The following is a 19,485-nucleotide window of genomic DNA, read 5'->3' on the forward strand; positions in this document are numbered from 1 at the left end:
GGAACTGGAATGATGGAAGTTCAGATCTTCACTGTACCCTTTGGAATGGATGACTTGCTGTACGGTCAGTTCACTTATGCTTCTCTTAACTTTTCTTTCCAGAATATGGTATCAAGTTTTCGTGTTTCTGAACTACAAGTGTTGTTGGGCTTTGCTGGACGTAATAAAAGTGGACGGAAACATGACCTCCTGATGAGGGCACTGCACCTACTGAAGAGCGGCTGCAGCCCAGCAGTTCAGATAAAAATCCGAGAACTCTATAGGCGTCGGTACCCAAGGACGATTGAAGGACTCTCAGACTTATCAGCTATAAAACCTGCCGTTTTCAATTTGGACAGTAGTTCCTCTCCTGTGGAGCCTGACCTGGCTGTTGCTGGGATTCACCCGCTCCCTTCTACTTCAGTCACGCCTCAATCTCCTTCCTCTCCTGTCAGCTCCGTGCTCCTCCAAGACACTAAGGCTCACTTTGAGATGCAGCAGCCATCCCCTCCGATTCCACCTGTTCACCCTGATGTTCAACTGAAAAGCCTGCCTTTTTACGACGTGCTAGATGTGCTCATAAAACCTACAAGTCTAGGTAAGTGTTTGATAATACTGCAGGTTGTTTAATTTGGAGGATAGATACTGCTTATGACAGTACAAAGTCCAGGCTTAATTTTTTTTTTTTCAGCTGGGGAAAAGTGGAAATTCCCTTCCCTCCTTAGCGCTAGCCCTGCCCTTTCTCCACCTCTTGCTCCCCAAAGTGCCAAGCTCCACTTTAGTAATAATAAAAAGTATTCTATTCTGCCAGTACCCTAGATTTAAAGATAATCATGACCCTCCTTTCAATATTCAGTTACTTCTGGCTGAATGATTTAAACCTGAAGTGTCTGTTTTATACAAGGGAGGAACACCTCTGTCAGGGCCAGCAGGGAAAAGATTTCAAAGTCAGTAGTTAAATTCCTGCAGTGTAAGGAGAACAAGTTCACTGGCTTGTTAGCTTGTATTTATCTCATTGCAACAGTTCTGCTGGTTTTGGCATCTTGCATTGCGGTGCATACTTTGGGCAACCAATGTTGAATTTTGTACTTGGTTAGTGGTGGTTTCTCAGTCTGCTGGTTGTTGCCATACTGCAGGTTAAAATGCAGAGCAGATCTTTGTCTTACAAACAACCTGAAGGCTGAGTTAGCTTATTCAAGTGCCTCATTCTTGAGCATATTTATTTGGAAATAGGCTTTAAATTCAACCTGTTTTACCTTATAGGGTATTCTGTAATAATTTAGTAATACTGTTTAGCAACACTCTTAGCATTTTGCAAGCTGTTTGCATCCTGCTAAACTCTTCAGTTTCGTAAGTGATAAGTGTCTTAGGTTGTGACTTGTACCTAAGTGATGCATATGCTGGTCACCCTCCACTATCTCAAGCAGCAAGCATTACTGGCAAATGTTCCTTACTCTGCTTGTTGTCACTTGTGCTTGTGTGTCGTAGTGCCCTGTTAGGGAGAAGGTTCCTCTCCCTGTTTTGGGTCCCTCTCCCTATCATTGTCCTAATGCGTGGATGGGCTTGTTATTAATGTGTGCTTTGGTATTGGCTGGCTCCACAGCTCATCCTGGCCTCCTCCTCCTTATGTTCACTCTATACAGTAGCTCAATATCTTAATTATATTTCTTAATTATTCTGTATTACAGCACAACTGTTGGCTCACAATGAATCAGGTTTGTTGCCAGCCATGTGGTTGCCATCTCCTGTCTAATGTGTGTTTTCTGCACTGTATTTCTGCCATGCAGTTAGTGCTTGTTTTTTGATACCTGAGTTTTGATACTGTTTGTTCAATGATACCTGGAGGTGGCAGTAACATGCTGGAAAACCATCTGTAACAGCTATCTTCTGCTTTGGAAATGCTTGCTTCTTAACATGAATGCTTCATCAGGATGTTACTGTGTTATAAAGTTGCATGAAATTTCTTTTCCCTTGAAAACTGTAGGCTCTCTGTTGCATGTTGCCCAGCTCTCATAGAAGTAGATTTACCTACCTGGTCCTGAAATGTTTGGATGGGGGATGAGGGAGACAGGAGGAATGTAATTGAGTACCTGCTGGCCTTAAAACTCTTCCCAGAACACAGTACCTGAAAATGGCAGCAGCTGGAGCTGCAGCTCTGTGTGAGAAGGAGTGTGTAAATGAGAAGTGAGGAATGGCTTGCTGTGCAAATAATGAATTAGTGACTCTAACTTGGGTTTGTGAGTAAATTTGAAGGAAACCCTTCCTTAATAAATATTTTCAGATTGATATGGGTAGATCATAGTCCAAGTTAGTAGATGTGAGTGGTTGGGACATGGAACAAATGTGTGTTTAAGAATTCATAAATCAAGTGGGGCACATAGGTCAGTGCTTGGAGTAGTCTGCTTTACTGCAGCTCTCTGAAAGGGATGTGTATATGAAGACGTAAGAGCAGGTGTGGATGTGGGGTTTAGCTTGAATCCACACTTGATACAATAACAATTTCCATTCAAAATGTGCCCAAATATTGAAATTATGTATTTGAAATATAAAATGCTGTCTAATGTGTGCACATGAGTGCATGATACTGTATTAGAATTGCTGGAGGAACTTGTGTGTGTTTCTTCCACCTGGGCTTTTCCTTTCTGAATGTTTTCCAGGCAGATTTTTCTTCTCTGAATGTTTTAGCGTACATGTCAACCTAATTCATTAGTTTGGTTTAATGGTGATATTTTTAGGTTCGTTCTCCTTGCTGAATACTTTAGACTGGACTTCTCCAACAGTTTACCTTTATGTCAGGTCAAGATTTCTAACTCTTCAAGTCAAAAGGATATAGAAAAGGACAATGTATGTATTATGAATCCTTAATAAAAGAATACTGTTGCTTGCCATCACTGAGAGACAAGTCGGATTCTGATACAAAAGTTATCTTTATTTTGACACACGCCCCCTTCCCAAAGTTTAGTGCTGACCATTCCCAGACACACTGTCCAGCTGGCTTCTTCAGCATTAAGAGTTGTTCCCTACCTTCCTCCCCAATGACTTAGCTACCTTTAGCTGTTTCTTCACTGAGTAATTTTCTAGCTGTCCATTAATAGCTTCTGGTGTACATTTTCCTATTATAGTACCTTAAAATAGTTGTAAGCATCTCTCTGGTGGTACTTTCTCCAGGTATCCAGTATTATATTTTGTTGTGTTTGTATCTTTCTTCCCCTGAGGATTATAGCACAGTTCACCAAGCTGTTTTAATACTGAAAAGTAATGAGATATTAGCCATCTGAATATAGCTGAATGAATGGTTTGTTCTGCTTTCCTGTTGACAGTGGCTTGCAGTTCAACAACAATTTGATTGTGTTCTTAAGTGACTTGTGCCTTGTTTCAGGAAAAAAACTCAGTTGCAGGTCCTGTTCTAATCAATGATTTTAATCACCATGGTTAAACCTGCTCTTGTCTCTTTTTTTCTAGTACAGAGCAGTATACAGAGGTTCCAAGAGAAGTTTTTTATCTTTGCTTTAACACCTCAGCAGGTCAGAGAAATCTGTATTTCCAGGTAAGAAGTGTTTGGCATAGCATAGGTAATCACTTTTACAAAAGTTCAGGACAAGGGGATTCTCTTTTTAATTTTGGTGCATCCCATAAGCTTGCAGATGGCGGATGATAATCCTCAAATAGTTATACTGAATTAATCTGTTCTGGTTTCTTCCAGAACTAGCATAAAAAAATTGTGTATTTGGTTAAATCTTATGCCACTGAGGAGTTCACAATTACTTGAAACAGTAATTGTTACTATTTGGAGAGGTGGTGGGCTTTCATCCCCTGCATATTTCCTGACTGCAGGAATGGAAGACTGCTTTTATCTTTTGTCCCAGGATTCATGTTCTTACAGGACCTGTGATGTGAACAGTTTTTTTTGGATAGCAAAAAAACTGTTCCCCCCGCCCCCCCTCTGGCAGCACCATTCTTTGTTACTGTAAGCTGTTGAGAGAAGACTGCAATCCTAAAGTCCTGCTTAATGTGCAGTACCTAAACAGAGGTGTCACTCATAAGACTTGTTTATAACTTAATAAAATAAGAGCAACACTTAGTGATGGAATAGGTGTACCTGTTATTTCAGTGTGTGACTGGATTATGAGGCCTGCTGGCTAAAGAGGTGCTTTGGTTTTCCTTTCTCTCTGTCATAGGGACTTCTTGCCAGGAGGCAGGAGAGATTACACGGTCCAAGTTCAGCTAAGGTACTTTTTTCATGATATTCTCTTATGTTATTAAACCAATTAAGGATTTATGTCTTGATGTTTGCGGAGACATATGAATGTAGCGACACTTGAAAATTATGCTTTCTGTTTTTTGGGGTATAGGTTATGTCTGGCAGAGACAAGCTGTCCTCAAGAAGATAATTACCCTAATAGTTTGTGCATTAAAGTAAATGGGAAGCTGTTTCCATTGCCGGTAAGCTTGTGTTTGCATGTATTTGTGGTTTCTTTGATTTCAGGTGTTTGTTTTTCTGTAATGCTAGCTTGCTAAAACAATCAAGCACTTTGCTATTATCAAGCACTCCAATTTCTCCAGATATTAATGTTAACAAATACACAAATTGTGTGCCTATGTGAGAGAGCCATTACTGCTATAAATGATCAAACAGCCATTGCATAGCTTGATTACATTTTAGCCAGTTGTAGCAAGCCTCATCTGTGCGGGTAACAGAACAAGAACATGTGGAATCTTCATTTCTAGGTCTTAAAATTAAGTTTGACTTGATTGGCAGTAGCCCTCACTGGTTAGCCCTCACATTGTGTGCTGGTGTGAGTTGCTACTTGTGAGGAAACAGTATCATCTTGTGGATGTATTTGTATGCTGTTCTGCACCTGGCTGGCTAGAGAAGTGTTCACCACAGGGATGAAGAACAGGCATGTTGTGTAGGGCTCCTAGCAGTTGCTAATCCTGGAATAGAACAGTGTTAGCAGTCAGGCACTTTGGTTTCTACCATAAAAATTATGGGGTGGGCAGAGCCACCTTGAGGCTTAAATACATACGAAAAGGTAGAAAGCACTCTGATTTGTGAACAAATATCTGGAACAGGTATTTCTCTACAAAAACTCTTACCCAATTCATTCTGAAACACTTCTGGAAGATGGAAAATGTAGAGTTTTTTTCAGCAGTGTATGTAAAATGGATGATGGGAATAAAGGTGTGAAATGTTATCTCAGAATGTTTGCTGCCTTCTTGGCATGTCAGATACATTTATCGTGTTCTATTCTTCCTTTATGCTTCTTCCCATTCACGTGTGATCATGACTACTTTCTTGCCTCTGATCTACCTAAATGACTCTCCCTAGCTTTTTTAACGATTGCACCACTTTTCTTCTGTCTTCAGCATATAAAAGTGTTTCTTTGAGACATTTCCTGGTCAATACTTCCTGCAGACACAAGCTGTTCTCTGTGATAAACTTGGAGGTTTTCCTTTCTTCTGAAGATGTCTTCCTTTCTTCAAGCAACCCAAAAGAACTGGGTCTGTTTTTCTGTTGATATCAATGACATGGTTCTCAGTCTTGTTAATATACCTTATACCTGTTATACTGTGCTGTGCTATCCATTTTATGTGTAACATGTCACAGTCGTAGCAAAAATCGTCTGATCTTGGACTTTCACTTTGCTTCAGATTTAAATCCGGTAGGTTCTTCCTGCATGCGGTAAGATGGCTCGTTATTCTATTCAGCAGAAACTTTAAGTGAGAAAGTAAATAAATGACTCTTGTCTTGGCAACTTTTCTACCTCAGAGACAACAGTTGTCCACTTCAGTAGTGTTAAGCAATTAATCAGTGATACCAGGCTCTGTTGGTACTCATTTAAGAATTGTACAAGTTGACATTCTGCCTTTCCCTTGTATAGCAGTTCATGCCTCTGCAGATGTCTGAATTATTCTAGGTTATCTCCTTGGCTGCTCTCATTATCAGAAGCTTCAAAGAAGTGCTGCCAGTGTGCCAATACTGCTTTAGGTTGTGCCAGCTCATGCTACTGCAGTGTTCCCTTGTGTTCCTGCAGCTGCCTCTGTCTACTTCTCAGTGTTTTGCCTTGAAAAGAATAATTGTGGAGCATTACATGCTGGTGTCTTGGCAAGTAACAACAATTTTATACATAATGTCCTACAGCAGGTGATTCTCATGTTGCCTTCTCATGCGAGTGTAGGCAAGATATAACTCAAAAGTCCAAAGAAATAACTTGCTTTTCATCCCAGGGAACCTCTGTAGACCACTGCATGTCTCTTTCAAAGGCCAAAAATGAAATCTGACAAGGCAGGCTGGGAATGACCACATGGAAGAGCAATCAGACTTTCTCTTAATACTTCTTGGTTACAGCAGAGTCCACCTTTTTTGACCATTGTGGTTCTTGGAAGAAGTATGGAAGTCTTAGACCCAAATAACTGGCACATGCTAGCTGCTGGAATTGGCAGCCTAACTGGGCAGTATTACTGAGCTGGTTGTGATAGGCAAGCAGAGTGTTCTCTCTAAGTCCCAGAAGGCTAGGAACAGTAGTTCTTAATGTGTTTTAGGAGTACAAGATTGAATCTGACCCCTGAAGGTCTTCTCTGTATGGGAGAAAACATCAAAAGCTTGACTGAAATGAAGCGCAGAGAAGCAGAGTCAGCCTTCCAAAAAGGGAAAAATGGGAGATGTCAAGAAAAACACAAATAGTTGCATTCTTTGCTTTCTTTCTTTGCTTTTTCACACATCTGCTGCCTCCATATACTGTGATAAAGCACACATGGGAAGACTCTTCATAGCTACTGTCACTCGCTTGGGGCGAGAAGCAGTTTTAGAAGATTTCTTCAGCAATTGCTGTCCTCCGCTCTGGCCTGGCAGACCTGGGTCCCTGTTCTGTCACTGCAGGCAGTATCCCTGTGCAAAATTAATAAAGGGCAGTAGTGAAGCACAGCCATGGGTGGGCTTTCCAGGGAGGAGTAGGGACTAGTGGCAGAACTGCTCTGGAAACCTGGGAAATGACACAATAATTGCAGAGCCTGCCCTGGATTAAGGGCAGTGGTTATTCTATGGCATGCTGTTCCAGTAAGCAGAAGAGGCCTTCAGTTCTGAGTTGCCTGAGATGACTTATGTGGCAATACAAAACAAAAGATACAGCAGGCTTCCTGCCGGTCTTGCCTACATACCAGCTATGAAGAAAAAATACTTCAAAAAAGGAAAGTGACTGGGAACTTCAGAAATACCAACTGGATACAATGTGAAGATATCCCTAAAACTCCTTATTGGAGCTAAGAATTAAATGAAACATCAGGGTTATCATTACTAATCCTTGAAATGAGTTAAAAATGGCCAGGCAGTCTGCTTTGTGCTGGGCTGTCTGATTCACTGTTGGGAGAGGTGGCCTAGGTGCGTTGGCTGTACTGTGCTTCTGCAATAACCCTCTAGAGAGGGTTCTGCTTGAGTTTCCACCAAAGGCTGTAAGTTGTGTGTTTACTAGCAAAGGAGCTTTTCAGATTGCTTTCCCATATCATTAGGTGAACACAGAACACATGCTGTGCACTCGGTGGGAGTTTCTGATGAAGTAGCAATTGTTGCTGTTACTTCTAGTTTTTATTTTCAGCAGTCGTCTTTCACAGTAACTCTGTTTTGAAACATTAGGTTATGACTGTGCATGTTAACTCTGCATTAAATAACATGTAATTTTTTTTTCAGTGTATTGTTTCTGGAGAGTTTCTAGTGTAGAACAACAGTGTCTTGAATGGGATGAAATCTGGCAGTCACTTCTGTGCAAGATGCAGGCTCCAGTCTCTTGTTGGCATCCTTCTGATGCAAGATGAGATCTTGAGATGAGTGGACTGCAGGATATCTGCTTGAGCTCCAAACAGCTTCTGGGTTCCTGTTACAGACTGGCTGCTTTCACAGTGACGGTTGCAGGATGAGATGAATAAGCTGCAGTTGGGCCACGTGCTTCACATAGCACAAGTACCCTCTGCTTGAAGTGTGCTTGTCTAGAGGCAAAAGGGAACTGGGTGGCTTCTGATTCAGTCTGCAAGCATTGTATGTCATAAAACTACAGAAAGAAGCTGGTCTGGATTAGTTGCACAGCTTTTAAGAATTTCTTAGTACCTAGTAGATGTGTTTTTCTGCTAACAATAACAAGGCCTCTTAGCTCTTAAATACACCTGGTATTCCATGAGCAGCTCATCTTCAGGGTTCTCACTGGAGTGTGCAGGTGACAACCTGTTGCTTGTGAAGCTAGGTGTAGTTAACGCAAGGCAAAGCAGACACCAAGGGGTTGTTGGGCTCTTGGGACAAGAATTTGCATTTTTTTAAAATATAAGCAGTGAAGCATTCTTTGGACACAAAAGACTGAATTAACAGTTTGTGACTTGCTGTCTTTTGATTGCTGAGGTTGTCCTTCTGAGGCTCTGATTGCTATTGTTGGGGTGTGGGGAGCAGTAACAACTTCTTGTTTTTTGAAAGTCTCAGCACTGCTTTTTACTGCTCCAGTAAACTTACCTGGACCAGAACTGTGTTCTCTTCTACCTTTTCAGCACTTCTGCAAAATCTCTTTAAAATCAAAAATGCTTTAAAACTGTGGTTGAGTTATGGTATTGGACTATCAAAGACTGAAATCACTCATTTTAAGGTATATCAGTCTCCAGCTTAGAGAACCTCTAGGCTCACTTGTTTCTCACAGATCAGTTTTAAACTAGTAAGTTGTTTAAGCAATTAACAGTGGTAATGTTTTTTGTCTCTTCTTCCCTCAGGGATATGCTCCACCACCGAAAAATGGAATTGAACAGAAGCGACCTGGGCGTCCCTTGAATATAACATCTTTAGTTAGGTTGTCATCAGCAGTGCCAAACCAGATTTCCATTTCCTGGGCTTCTGAAATTGGAAAGGTAAGCTGTCTGTTTTGTGGGATGTAGGCAGTAGTCTGAATAACCTTGTCTAGCGTTCCTTCTAACCCACTGCCTGATAATGCCGGCAAGACATAAGGTGTTACAAAGTGGCTGCATTTATTTCTGATGCCAGGAAAAAAAGGTAGCTCTAGAAGTATAGTAGCTTACAGTAACACAAAAAAACTTGCATATGGATTGCAGAGACCATATTGAGTTCACATGGATGGGGGAGTATGGCTTTCTTTGAGAGCTTTTTTGGACAAGTTTGTCATTAGGGGTTGCCTGAAATATGTCAGAAACAACTTTCTCTTTGTGGTGTAAACAAAGAACAGTTCAGACATAAAAGGGGAAGGCTATTTTGTAGCCTGATGGTATAATTATATGAATGTGAGGTTATGTAGCCATGTCTTAAAGGGTTTTCTTTTTTTTTTGTAGCTATTCATTGGAGAAGGCTTTTAAAATGTGCAAATGTGCTAAGGCCCTGTGAGTGGGAGAGAAGACAAAAACTTGTTCTTGGGGCTTTTTGTATTTTTTAACCAAATAATACCAAATATTTCTACAAAAGGAATTTTTATAGGAAGAACTAGCTTATGTATATTTCCATCTTTTCTTTTGAGGTTCTTTTTCTTTTGTCTTTCCTCAGTTAAAACTGTGCTTGTAAATAAGGTAAATCAGATGGAATTTCCATCTCAGAAAGCTCCTTGGTGGAAAGTCCCTGGGAAGTGTACAGGGCAGCTGTCAGGCTGCTCAGTGCCAACTGTTGTGGGGTGTGATGCATCTTGGTGATGCTGTGCTTGGGCCATACTGGTGTGCCTTTGTAAGGCAGGGTATCCAAGCCATGTGTCCTTCATTAAAAATGAAGTGTATTCCTGGAAGTTTAGGTGACTTGAGGGGAAACTGACTTCTCGAGTGGTGATACAGGGAGTAATGGAGACCTGGGTAGGGGGGGAGAGAGGGAGGCATATTCATAATTCAGTTCTTCATGGAAAGCTGTGTTGAAGAGGAAAAGAGTGTTGGGCTTCTGTGGCAGGAGATGAGGTGGGTGGTGACAGATGTGATACCTTTTGCTCTCTGGTGTCTGTAAGTGAATTTCTGGTTTTGGGGAAACAAGTTATTAGTTTAGAAGGAATTAGTCTTTCAAGTGGCCAAGTGATTACTTAGAAATCTTCCTGGAGATTTACTAAGGAAAGAGGGGAAAGTGAGAAGTCTATAAATTCTTCCTAGACTTATGTAGCTGTTGCAGCAGCTCTTGCAGCTGTTGGAAGAATAAGTGGTCATTGGTTTACCATCATATGTGGCTACTTCTGGAAGTCCTTGTGAACTGTTGTCAGAGTAGCTTACCTCTCCTTTAATATCAAAATCTGTGCTGGAGACGTCATATACTTTAAGTGAGACTCCAGTATGAACTTGTAGAAACTTAAATTTTAAAGAAAAAGTAGAAAGTTCATGTTCAGCAAAGGAATGAAGGGCGGTGCTGACAGCAAAGTTTTCCTAAAACAGAATGAGGATGGGAAAGACCTAAGCCATTTCTTCTTGATCAAAGCACAAAACTCTAGAAATGACTGCTGGATTGTGTGTAGTCTTGGCTCTCCCTCTGTCCCCATGCTTTCTTCCTCCTGTGTCTGCCAAAATATTTCTCCATGCAAGCAGATGAATTGGAGGTTGCTCCAGCCTTGCACCGTTGTCCTGGGAGGTGAAGTAAGTCCTCTGGTTTAATGCTGGGGCTCTGTTCTAAGTAGAAGACCTTGTGTAGCAGGCCTTTGCTGTTCATCTTCTAAATGAGACCTCTGGGGACAGTGTGGAGTGCCAGCAGGCTGATGTGCTAAGGGTTTATTGGCATCTACTTCTCTGATAGAGGAGTGCTTCTGAGGAGAGCAGGTGTTTGTCCCAGAGAGCTGGTCAGGCTAGAGCCTGTAATATTGATTCTGTAGGAAATAAACAGTACACAACGTAGTCGTTCTTTGCAGGAATGGGGAAAGCAAGATACTTGTCTTAGTGGCTTCCTGTGCATTTTGATAACTTTATCTGTTTGTCTAGGTAAGAGCTGTCTTTGGTATGGATGGTAAAGGAGGAGCAGGGTGTTAGATTTCTTGTGCTTAAAATTCCTGCGCAGTGCTTGATCATGTAGGAGCTATAAGAAGGTGGCTGGCAGGGAGTGGAAATGAGGGATTGCAGGTTGTGAGTGTTACGCAGATAAAACCATTATTATTCTGCAGTGGTGGGACTTGCAGATTCTACTCTTCACTTGTGACCTTCGAGAGGAAAACCTGAACAAAGGAAGCTGATGAGTGGCATGAATTAGGGAACAGCAGTAAATGCTAGGGAATATGGCCAGCCTGAAAGGAGTGGGTATGGTCTAATGAGGCTTGGCTTAAAACCAGCAAGCTGGAGAAAAGGTACAAAGAAACTGATGCTGTTGTGTGCCATTTGAAGGTGGTGTTTGCCCCTGAAACAACATTAATCTTTTCTTTATAGCAAGTTTCTCTTTGAGCTCTGCATTAAAGAGAATGTCAGTGGAAAAAAGCAAATGTATAGGAGACAAACATGAGAAGTGCTTACAGACTGCACGTTTTAAGAAATTGTATCTCCAGTCTAAGTCATCTTTTCAAGAAAAAGCCCAGATTGTCTCTTGGTTGTAGAGAACGCTTTTTTTGTAGTTAAGTTACAACTGGAGCGAGGTGACTTGACTTGGTGAGTGGAAGAATTCTGTCAGATTGACTCTTTCATACATGTAGTAATGAAGTCATCTGTCAGTACTTGCAAAGTATTTCCATAACTACAAAGCAAAAAAAAATCAGCATGGGTTTTGTTCTTACTGTATGTTACAACCAGTGTAATAGTGACATATTGCTGTAGTGGACATATGGTGCTAAATAAATATTTCATCTTTAATTACTCTTTTTGTAGAATTACTCCATGTCTGTGTATCTCGTTCGTCAGCTCACTTCAGCTATGCTTTTGCAGAGGTTAAAAATGAAAGGTATCAGAAACCCTGATCATTCCAGAGCACTAAGTAAGTCAAATTAACCTTCCTGTTTCCTTACTGAGGGTGGTTGGTGGCTCTTTAAAACTAGAACTGGTAGTACTTGGGAGATTTGCAGCATTTTGAAAAGAAAAATCCATGCCCAGGTTCTTTTTGCTGTTGCTCAGGTATCGTGCACTGATTCAGTGTAGGTTCCTAGCTAGTGGAGAGGAGTACCTAGAGATTTCCTCTAAAATGTTCTCAAGAGAATGCTGGGAGCAGTTTGGTGTAGTGGGCAGTGAGGTGCAGATAGATGACCTAAATACGTGTTTTGTTCACCTGCATGTGCTGCTGATTGTCTTGTCTTTACACCTCACTCCCTGATGATTTTATCTCCTTGCATGTTGGATAGAGTTTGCTCTACTAATCATTGTGGCCAGAAGTTCATCTGCTGCACATCAAAACAGTCTCATGATGCAATTTGCCAGTTGCCTGTGAAGTTATTCTTGTGTGGCGTTTGCTCTGAACTAGATTCCTTAGATGCTCAGGGCTTTTTTAGATAGCTGGAAACAAGTATATGTGCTAGAGAATTAAGTTTAGTGTTTTAAATAGTTGTACCCATCTCTAACTTCTTAATTTATTTTGGTAGTTAAAGAAAAACTAACTGCAGATCCTGATAGTGAGATTGCCACAACCAGTCTGCGGGTATCTCTGATGTGTCCTGTAAGTAAGGCTGGATATTAACATATACTGATCTGTGTTTTCATTTTTAGTGCAGAGTTGGTCTGCTTGTAAAACACCCTGCTTCAGAAACTTAGCTGGCTTTTGTTACACTGATTCATTAATGCAAATGAAGAGAGGAGTTCACCTACAAGCACCTGATTGCAGCAGTATTTAACAAATTATGGTTTAGACTTGAGAATGCCTCAGCTGTAATGCAGTCAGAGTCAAGTTGCTACCTGTATGTGTACTGAGGCCTTGAAAAGGAGCGATCTTGTGCATGGAGGCATCGAGCCTACCTGGGAAGGGTGATAGAATAATTAAAGGGCACAGTGAGAAACAAAACTTCAGACCACCTGGTCTTGGTGGTATTGCTTTTAATGCCAACAAGGAAAAAATAAGCCGATCACCTTGTAACAAGGTGTAGTGCTGCCTCGGATTTTCTGTTTCCCGGTAGAAACTTACCTTGTTTGTGACTGGTATGTTAAGTCTTATGTGGAAATGGGTATAATGCCATTCTGAGTCTAACATAACTACAGCTCACAAAATAATCGAACCCTGAGATATTTGGCCAAGAAATAACAAAGTGGTTGCCTCAGTAGGTATTCCTATTAAAAATAAATATATATATATATATATATATATATATATATCCCAGAAGTAATGTTTCTGACAGTTCTCAACTTGGTAAAAGACTTTGAGGACTGCTGTTGTCTTCGTTCAGGCACCTTGTATGTGCTTTGGAGTGGATTTGCACACAGTGACCTAGTGTTGGGCACTCTGTAGTGAAAAGTGACTGTTAACTTGCTGGTTGCATCTGGTTTCACTGTTAGCTATGCAGGTCTGCTTTACTTTCTTTCTTCTGACATACTTTAAATGCATTTCCTGCAGCTGGGAAAAATGAGACTGACAATCCCATGCCGGGCTGTTACTTGCACACACCTGCAATGTTTTGATGCTGCTCTTTATCTTCAAATGAATGAGAAGAAGCCTACCTGGATCTGTCCTGTCTGCGACAAAAAGGCAGCTTATGAGAGCCTAATACTAGATGGGTAAGAGACTGAGCTTGCAGAATACAAAATTACTTCAAGTCTTTCATGTTGTACTAATTGTTTTTGTGACCTAAAGTTTAGCCATTTTTACTTTCTCAAAAGTACATTACACTGGGAGGAACCATTAGAATCCTTTAGTTTCTATTCCCATGTAACAAACTGCAAGAACTCATCTCGTAACTGCACCATCAGACTCCTGAACCTCAGCATATCTTCTCTGGAGAAATCCAAATGTGACATCTAAGGATGTCTCCCTTTTACACAAACAATCTGTGAGGCTATTAACTCTAAAATTTAGCTTAAAAACTGTAGAACTTGATTCAAAGGGTGATTGCTTCTACTGCTATATAGGAATCTCTGAACTGTGATAATGTTGGAGCAGAACATGGGTAGGTTGGGATACTTTGATTTTGATGTATGGAAGTCCACAAAGGTTGTAATTGCTGGTCCTCAGGGAAGACAAATGAGGGGTAGAGTATGTGCTGTGGATCACTCTTGATTGTAATCAACTTCTTAACTGTCTCCTTTTCACTTAGGAAAAGCCTGGAATCAAAATCACTTAACTTTATTTTTCAGGCTCTTTATGGAAATCCTTAATGAATGTTCAGATGTGGATGAGATTAAATTCCAGGAAGATGGTTCCTGGTGCCCCATGAGGCCTAAAAAAGATGCTGTGAAAGTCTCAAGTCCACAGTGCACCAAAATAGAAAGTGAGTACCTCTTGGATATTGGTAGCAAACCACCAAAAACGCTTGATGCCTTAAGACTTAATTGCATCTGGGATAATGGGTATGGATGTTGATGTCTGTTTTGTGGGGTGTGTGCTAAATAATTTTTAAAAAAACTTTTTTAAAAAAAAAAAAGGTTGTATCTCTAAAAATGTGTGGTAATGGGTTTTGTCTTTGTTCTTTATAATAGCACTTAAAAAAAAAAGTTGCTCTTGTTGTAGGTCCTTAAACTGTTAGCTAAAGATTAAAGCTTGTGCTCAATAATTCTCATTATGACACAGAGTATTAATACTAATAAAACTGGTCCTGGGCTATGAGGGCCTCTGCTGCAAATCGGAACTGCTGATGACAACAGCCTTTTTTTAAAAAAAGTGGTATTTTATTTTCTGTTTTAGGTTCCAGTGTTGTTACCAAACCATGTTCTGTGACAGTGGCCAACGAGGTAAACAAGAAGAAAGTTGATGTGATTGATTTGACAATTGAAAGCTCTTCTGATGAAGAAGAAGATCCTCCTGCCAAAAGGAAGTGCATATTTATGTCTGAAACACAAGGAAGCCCAACTAAAGGGTTTGTCAATTTTAAAGTTGTTATTTCATAATGTCTCAAACTGATGTGTAGACATGTGCACTTGTAGTCTCCTTGGTATGCAGCTCTTTCCTTCTAGAGAAGAATTTCTAGGCCTCTCTTTGTAGAAGGTTGTATTGCTACAGTACCTCTGTACAGGCAAAACTCTATTAAATAGTTTTATGTCTCTCAAAAAACTTGCGCTGTTGCTGTGTTTGAAGGGATGTTTTTCCATAGTAAAAGAAACTGATGAAGCTATTGGACAAGATTCTCTTCAGATTTTCCCAAGTGCAGGAGCATCATGCATTCTTGCAAAGTTATCAACGCATTCTTGCAAAGTGAGAACAGTCTGTTCTCACTGCCTTACCCCCTTTATCCGCTCTGGTGCCAAGGAAGAAGGCTATGTTGCATGTTTCATCCATGTTTCTGTCAGTCCAGGCAGGGAGGCACTTTGTTTTCAGTCAAGGCAATAAGCTTTTTTCCTGTCTCCCTGTTAAAATCTGGGATGTCATGGAATGGCACTTGGCCCTGGTTTTCAATCACTTCTGCACCTTGGTTGGCACAACAGACAGCTCCTCAAGTCCCCTGTCAACTCCACTTTGTAGTTGTCCAACTTCAGCACTATGACTGGCACAAAGAGCAGCTTCTTCACCGTCATGCCTTCTCCCCTCTGTCCCAGTCTGTGCAACTTGGCTGCAGTCATAGTCTGTGGCTTCCCTCTTAAAAAAGGAGAGCTGCAGGATGCACAGGGAGGAAAGGACATTCAGTCAGTGCGCTGCAAAGTGACTTCAGGTGTCAGCTTTCTGGTTAGTCATGCTGCATGCATGAGGTATGTGTCTCTCAGTATAGTGGCTTGTCTTTTGATTTTATTACTACTGCTTTAGTAAAACTCTTCTGTTCTGCTACTCCTCAAAGTGATGAGCAGGTGTGCTGTCTGTAGTCTACAGCAATGTGTGCTCTTTGACAAGCAAATAATTGGTCATCAACTGCTTTCAGCAATGATGCTGAAGTGCTGTTGCTTGTTGTGAGCAGTCTTGCAAGAGACACTTTTCCTATATTTATAAGGATAGCTACAAATGCATCTTTTAATGAAGTTGCAGAAGGCACCAGGCCTTCCTTTTATGCTCTTGTGTTTGTCCAAGATGTCAGTTTATAACCATAAGTGTAAAAGGACTGAGTTTTCCTGTTTCTGTGACAGTTTTCCCTACTGTTTGGGTATGGAAACATCATGTTTCATTCTTCAAATTCAAGTCTAAGAGGCTTTTGGAGAATAGCTCATGTCCTGTAAACAACATTGCCTGAAATGCTAATTTTGGACAAAAACTATGGGGTGGCCTCCTGTTGGTAGGAAGTGAATATTCTGAAATTTAGGAGGGACTTGAGAAAGGAGGGTCTGAAATCCAAGCTTATGAAATCAGCAGTAGCATAAATGCACAGTGGAGCAGTCCGGGGAGGAACACGAGGGGGTAACTTGGTTGGTGGGCTGAAGAGGGGGATGAGGGACATGTGGGAGTGGGACTGTTGATTTCTTCACCTGACTGGAAGTTTATGAAACATTTTTATGCATGTGGCTGGCTGCCTGATTGCCTGTGATGTCTTCAATGGTGCTGCAAAGAATCAGGCAGAAGGTGGGAATGCGGAGAGCTTTTAGCTATCTCTATGTTGCTGGGGAGCTGAGCTTAGCTTGGGTTGAGCTGTGAGCAGAGATGGGTTTGATGCTTAACTCCTGCGTTGGTATTCTGTGCTCCAGGGGGGTAAATCATGTCAGTTGCATCCTTGGCAAGACAGGTCATCCCTGAGGAACAGTGATGTGAGACACTTAGTGCCCTTCTCCTGGCTCAGGCTACCTGTGCATCCCTCCCAGGCTGATCTGCAGATACAGAGAGCCACTCCTGATCCCAACGGACTGTTGTCAGTGACTCCAGCACTGTACTTTGTTTTAATGCCAACTTGCTCTTATGTCACAGCTGCTGTTGAGAGCCAAGATACGATCATGTTATTATGAAGACTGTTATGAAAGAGGAAATTAGAGTGGAGTACTGTGTAGTGAGTAGCCACGCTGTAGTTGTGTTGTGACACAGTGACTGTGTGAATGAGTGCACAGCCGTGCATAACTTCTCTTCTGTAACTAATGGCCAGGCCGTCTGTAACATCCCATGCTGTTTGAAACAGGGTTCTCATGTATCAGCCATCTACTGTCAGAGTGCCCAGCGTGACAACGGTTGATACTGCTGCTATTCCTCCTTCGTTAACAGACTACCCAGTGCCATTCCATCACCCACCAATATCCAGTATTTCCTCGGACTTACCAGGTAGGTGCTGTCTATTTTTCATGTGCATTCAGACAGCCTTATTAATCTGTGGGGTGGGTAGAAAATTGGAGATGAAGTTTTTTTTAAATGGGACAAGACTGTAGGTAGCCTTGCACTGATGTGATGTCTAGACAAGTCTAGTACAAGCTGTCTTCCCAGTGTGAGACTGTGCTTCAACAGTGATGTGAAAAACCTTGCTTCTGGGGTATGCCCTGACACTGGTGCTCTGGAATTGCAGCCAGAAACACTTCTTGCTGTATTCAGTTAGACTTTGTGTAAACGACCGATTGTTACGTGTGGTAGATGTGAGGGAGAGTAGCTGCTTGTATAAGTTTTAGAAATATAATGGCACTGACTCATCCCAGCCCTTAATGTAGAGATTTCTGCTAGCTCATTCTAGTGGTGCTCTGTCTAGATTGTATGAAAAAGGTTAAGGTGAGCTACAATATGTAAGCTGACCTCTATTGAATTTTTTTACCTAGAGATACCCTAAATGCCTATGATGTATTCTTCAACACTGCTGCTAAATATCAGACAAAAGGTGGGGATACTGATTGTTTTCTATCCTGGCTCCTTGAAAAGAATTGTGTAGGGGGACTCTGGGGGTTCTCTTTGCCGGCCGTAGTGAACCCAGAGCCCAGGAAACGGTGACTTGTGACAAGAGGTGTCACGTGGGCCTCCTGTTCTTCCCTCACCTGCTCCATTGCCTGTCTCCATTTCTCCCCTGCAACATCTCTGGGTTTTTTCCTCTTCTTTCAGTACTGGTTTGGCAAGGGGATGGATATCATTCCCTTTGTTTCTCTGTTCATTTTGGTTGCCTTACTGCTCCCTCCCTCCACTTCTCCCTTGGTAAGAAATCTGTTGTATTTCCAAATTGGATAGTAGACTAAGCTGAGAGAACGGAAGCCTAGAATGGTTTTGTTCATCTCTGTCAACTGAAGTTTGAGCATATGCATGACCATTAACTCTGAATTATATAAAAGCAGCTGGGCTTAAATCTCCTTCAAAATTTGTCTCTAACTTTCTCTGATGGAGGAGAGGAGAGATGCCACTGGCCAGAACAGAGCCAGAACAGGGTTATGGGAGAGGGAGGGAGGAAGCTTACCATTTCTTTCTGTTGACATAGCAAACACAAGGCCAAGATTTCAAAACAACAAAAAAAAGGCTGTGATTTCTCATTGGTTTCATATTTTTAAACATCTTGCTTTAAATGCTTACACTCTAATGGTGTATAAGACGGGCACTATTTCTCACTGCTCTTAGAGGATATACCTTGAACTACTTGTAGTTTCCTCTTCTTCATTCCTTTTATCTGTCTAGACACAAAGCGGGGATGATATTAGAAATGTTTCCTTATTGGCTGCCCATGGGTGGAGGAAGAGACCTGCTGCTTGTTTTTGGACTTGTGCATGTTGTGACTTTACTTCATTCCAGCATCTTTAATGTGATGACACTCTTCATGTCCCAGTTTGGCCAAGTCAGGTACAATATGCAGTGAAACTTGCATTATGAACCAACAGCTCCAAATGGCAACCTCCATCTAAGCAACCACATTGAACCACCCTGCAATATCCAGTGAATAATACATCATTGTCATTCTCATTCTTAAAAAGAGCCACTTGTACTAGAAAACATGTTTTGCTGCTGCCTGAAGTCGTTGAGAGTGGTGTCACAGTGATACACTTCATTTAGAAACTGTATAGCAATTGCAAAATCTGTTCTACGACAACAACAACAAAGTTCCTTAAACTTGTTGTGTATGAAGAAAAGAAAGATGCATCATTTTATTATCCTTCTCTTCTTTCTAGGTCTGGATTTTCTTTCACTAATCCCAGTTGATTCACAGGTATGTTTTCTGAACTGCTGTGGGCTTAACTTCTAAGCCTGTTTTTTGTGACATGCTGCTTGAGTCAGGGTGTTGTCATCCATATCATGCTTGCAGTCCACTTGCTCAGACCTAACCACAGACCAGGACAACACATTTGCCCAACAAGAGGTTGTAAAAAGAAAAGATGCATTAAGTGAGGATTCAGTGTGACTTCACTATGATAAATCCAGGCACAGGAAACTACTGGTAGTTTCTCTTTGCCTTACAGCAGCAGATACTTACACATGTGCTGCTGCCATGAATACAAGCATGCATTTATGTTCTTAGTTCACACTGTATCTGCAGGCCAGATTAATTTTTGTAAGCATACTTCACTGTTGGTTTTGGTATCACTTGTGGATTGAGTTCTAATGATGTTGATTTCTAATGATGGGATCTTCATTAGTTTGGGCATGTTACCAAA

The 19,485-nt window shown here is 41.3% G+C and overlaps 1 protein-coding gene across 10 annotated transcripts in view; it reads left to right on the plus strand.

The window, feature by feature from the left end:
• The window catches only part of PIAS2 (protein inhibitor of activated STAT 2), a 35,793-nt gene that overhangs the window by 13,415 nt on the left and 2,893 nt on the right, over positions 1 to 19,485 (plus strand). For 4 of the 10 annotated variants that reach the window (XM_072031569.1, XM_072031567.1, XM_038171448.2 and 1 more), the window contains exons 2-14: positions 103 to 577; positions 1,668 to 1,694; positions 3,442 to 3,526; positions 4,158 to 4,208; positions 4,332 to 4,422; positions 8,722 to 8,856; positions 11,764 to 11,869; positions 12,468 to 12,541; positions 13,430 to 13,590; positions 14,167 to 14,300; positions 14,714 to 14,885; positions 17,055 to 17,194; positions 19,003 to 19,040. In XM_072031569.1, the coding sequence (XP_071887670.1) occupies positions 103 to 577; positions 1,668 to 1,694; positions 3,442 to 3,526; positions 4,158 to 4,208; positions 4,332 to 4,422; positions 8,722 to 8,856; positions 11,764 to 11,869; positions 12,468 to 12,541; positions 13,430 to 13,590; positions 14,167 to 14,300; positions 14,714 to 14,885; positions 17,055 to 17,194; positions 19,003 to 19,040 (1,689 nt within the window). Of the gene's footprint in view, positions 1 to 102; positions 578 to 1,667; positions 1,695 to 3,441; positions 3,527 to 4,157; positions 4,209 to 4,331; positions 4,423 to 8,721; positions 8,857 to 11,763; positions 11,870 to 12,467; positions 12,542 to 13,429; positions 13,591 to 14,166; positions 14,301 to 14,713; positions 14,886 to 17,054; positions 17,195 to 17,676; positions 17,736 to 18,514; positions 18,677 to 19,002; positions 19,041 to 19,485 lie in introns of all 10 variants that reach the window. The other 6 variants (XR_011806009.1, XR_011806010.1, XR_011806007.1 and 3 more) reach the window with 3 other exon arrangements.

Source organism: Anas platyrhynchos, chromosome Z, assembly GCF_047663525.1.
Source record: "Anas platyrhynchos isolate ZD024472 breed Pekin duck chromosome Z, IASCAAS_PekinDuck_T2T, whole genome shotgun sequence".
Lineage (NCBI taxonomy): Eukaryota > Metazoa > Chordata > Aves > Anseriformes > Anatidae > Anas > Anas platyrhynchos.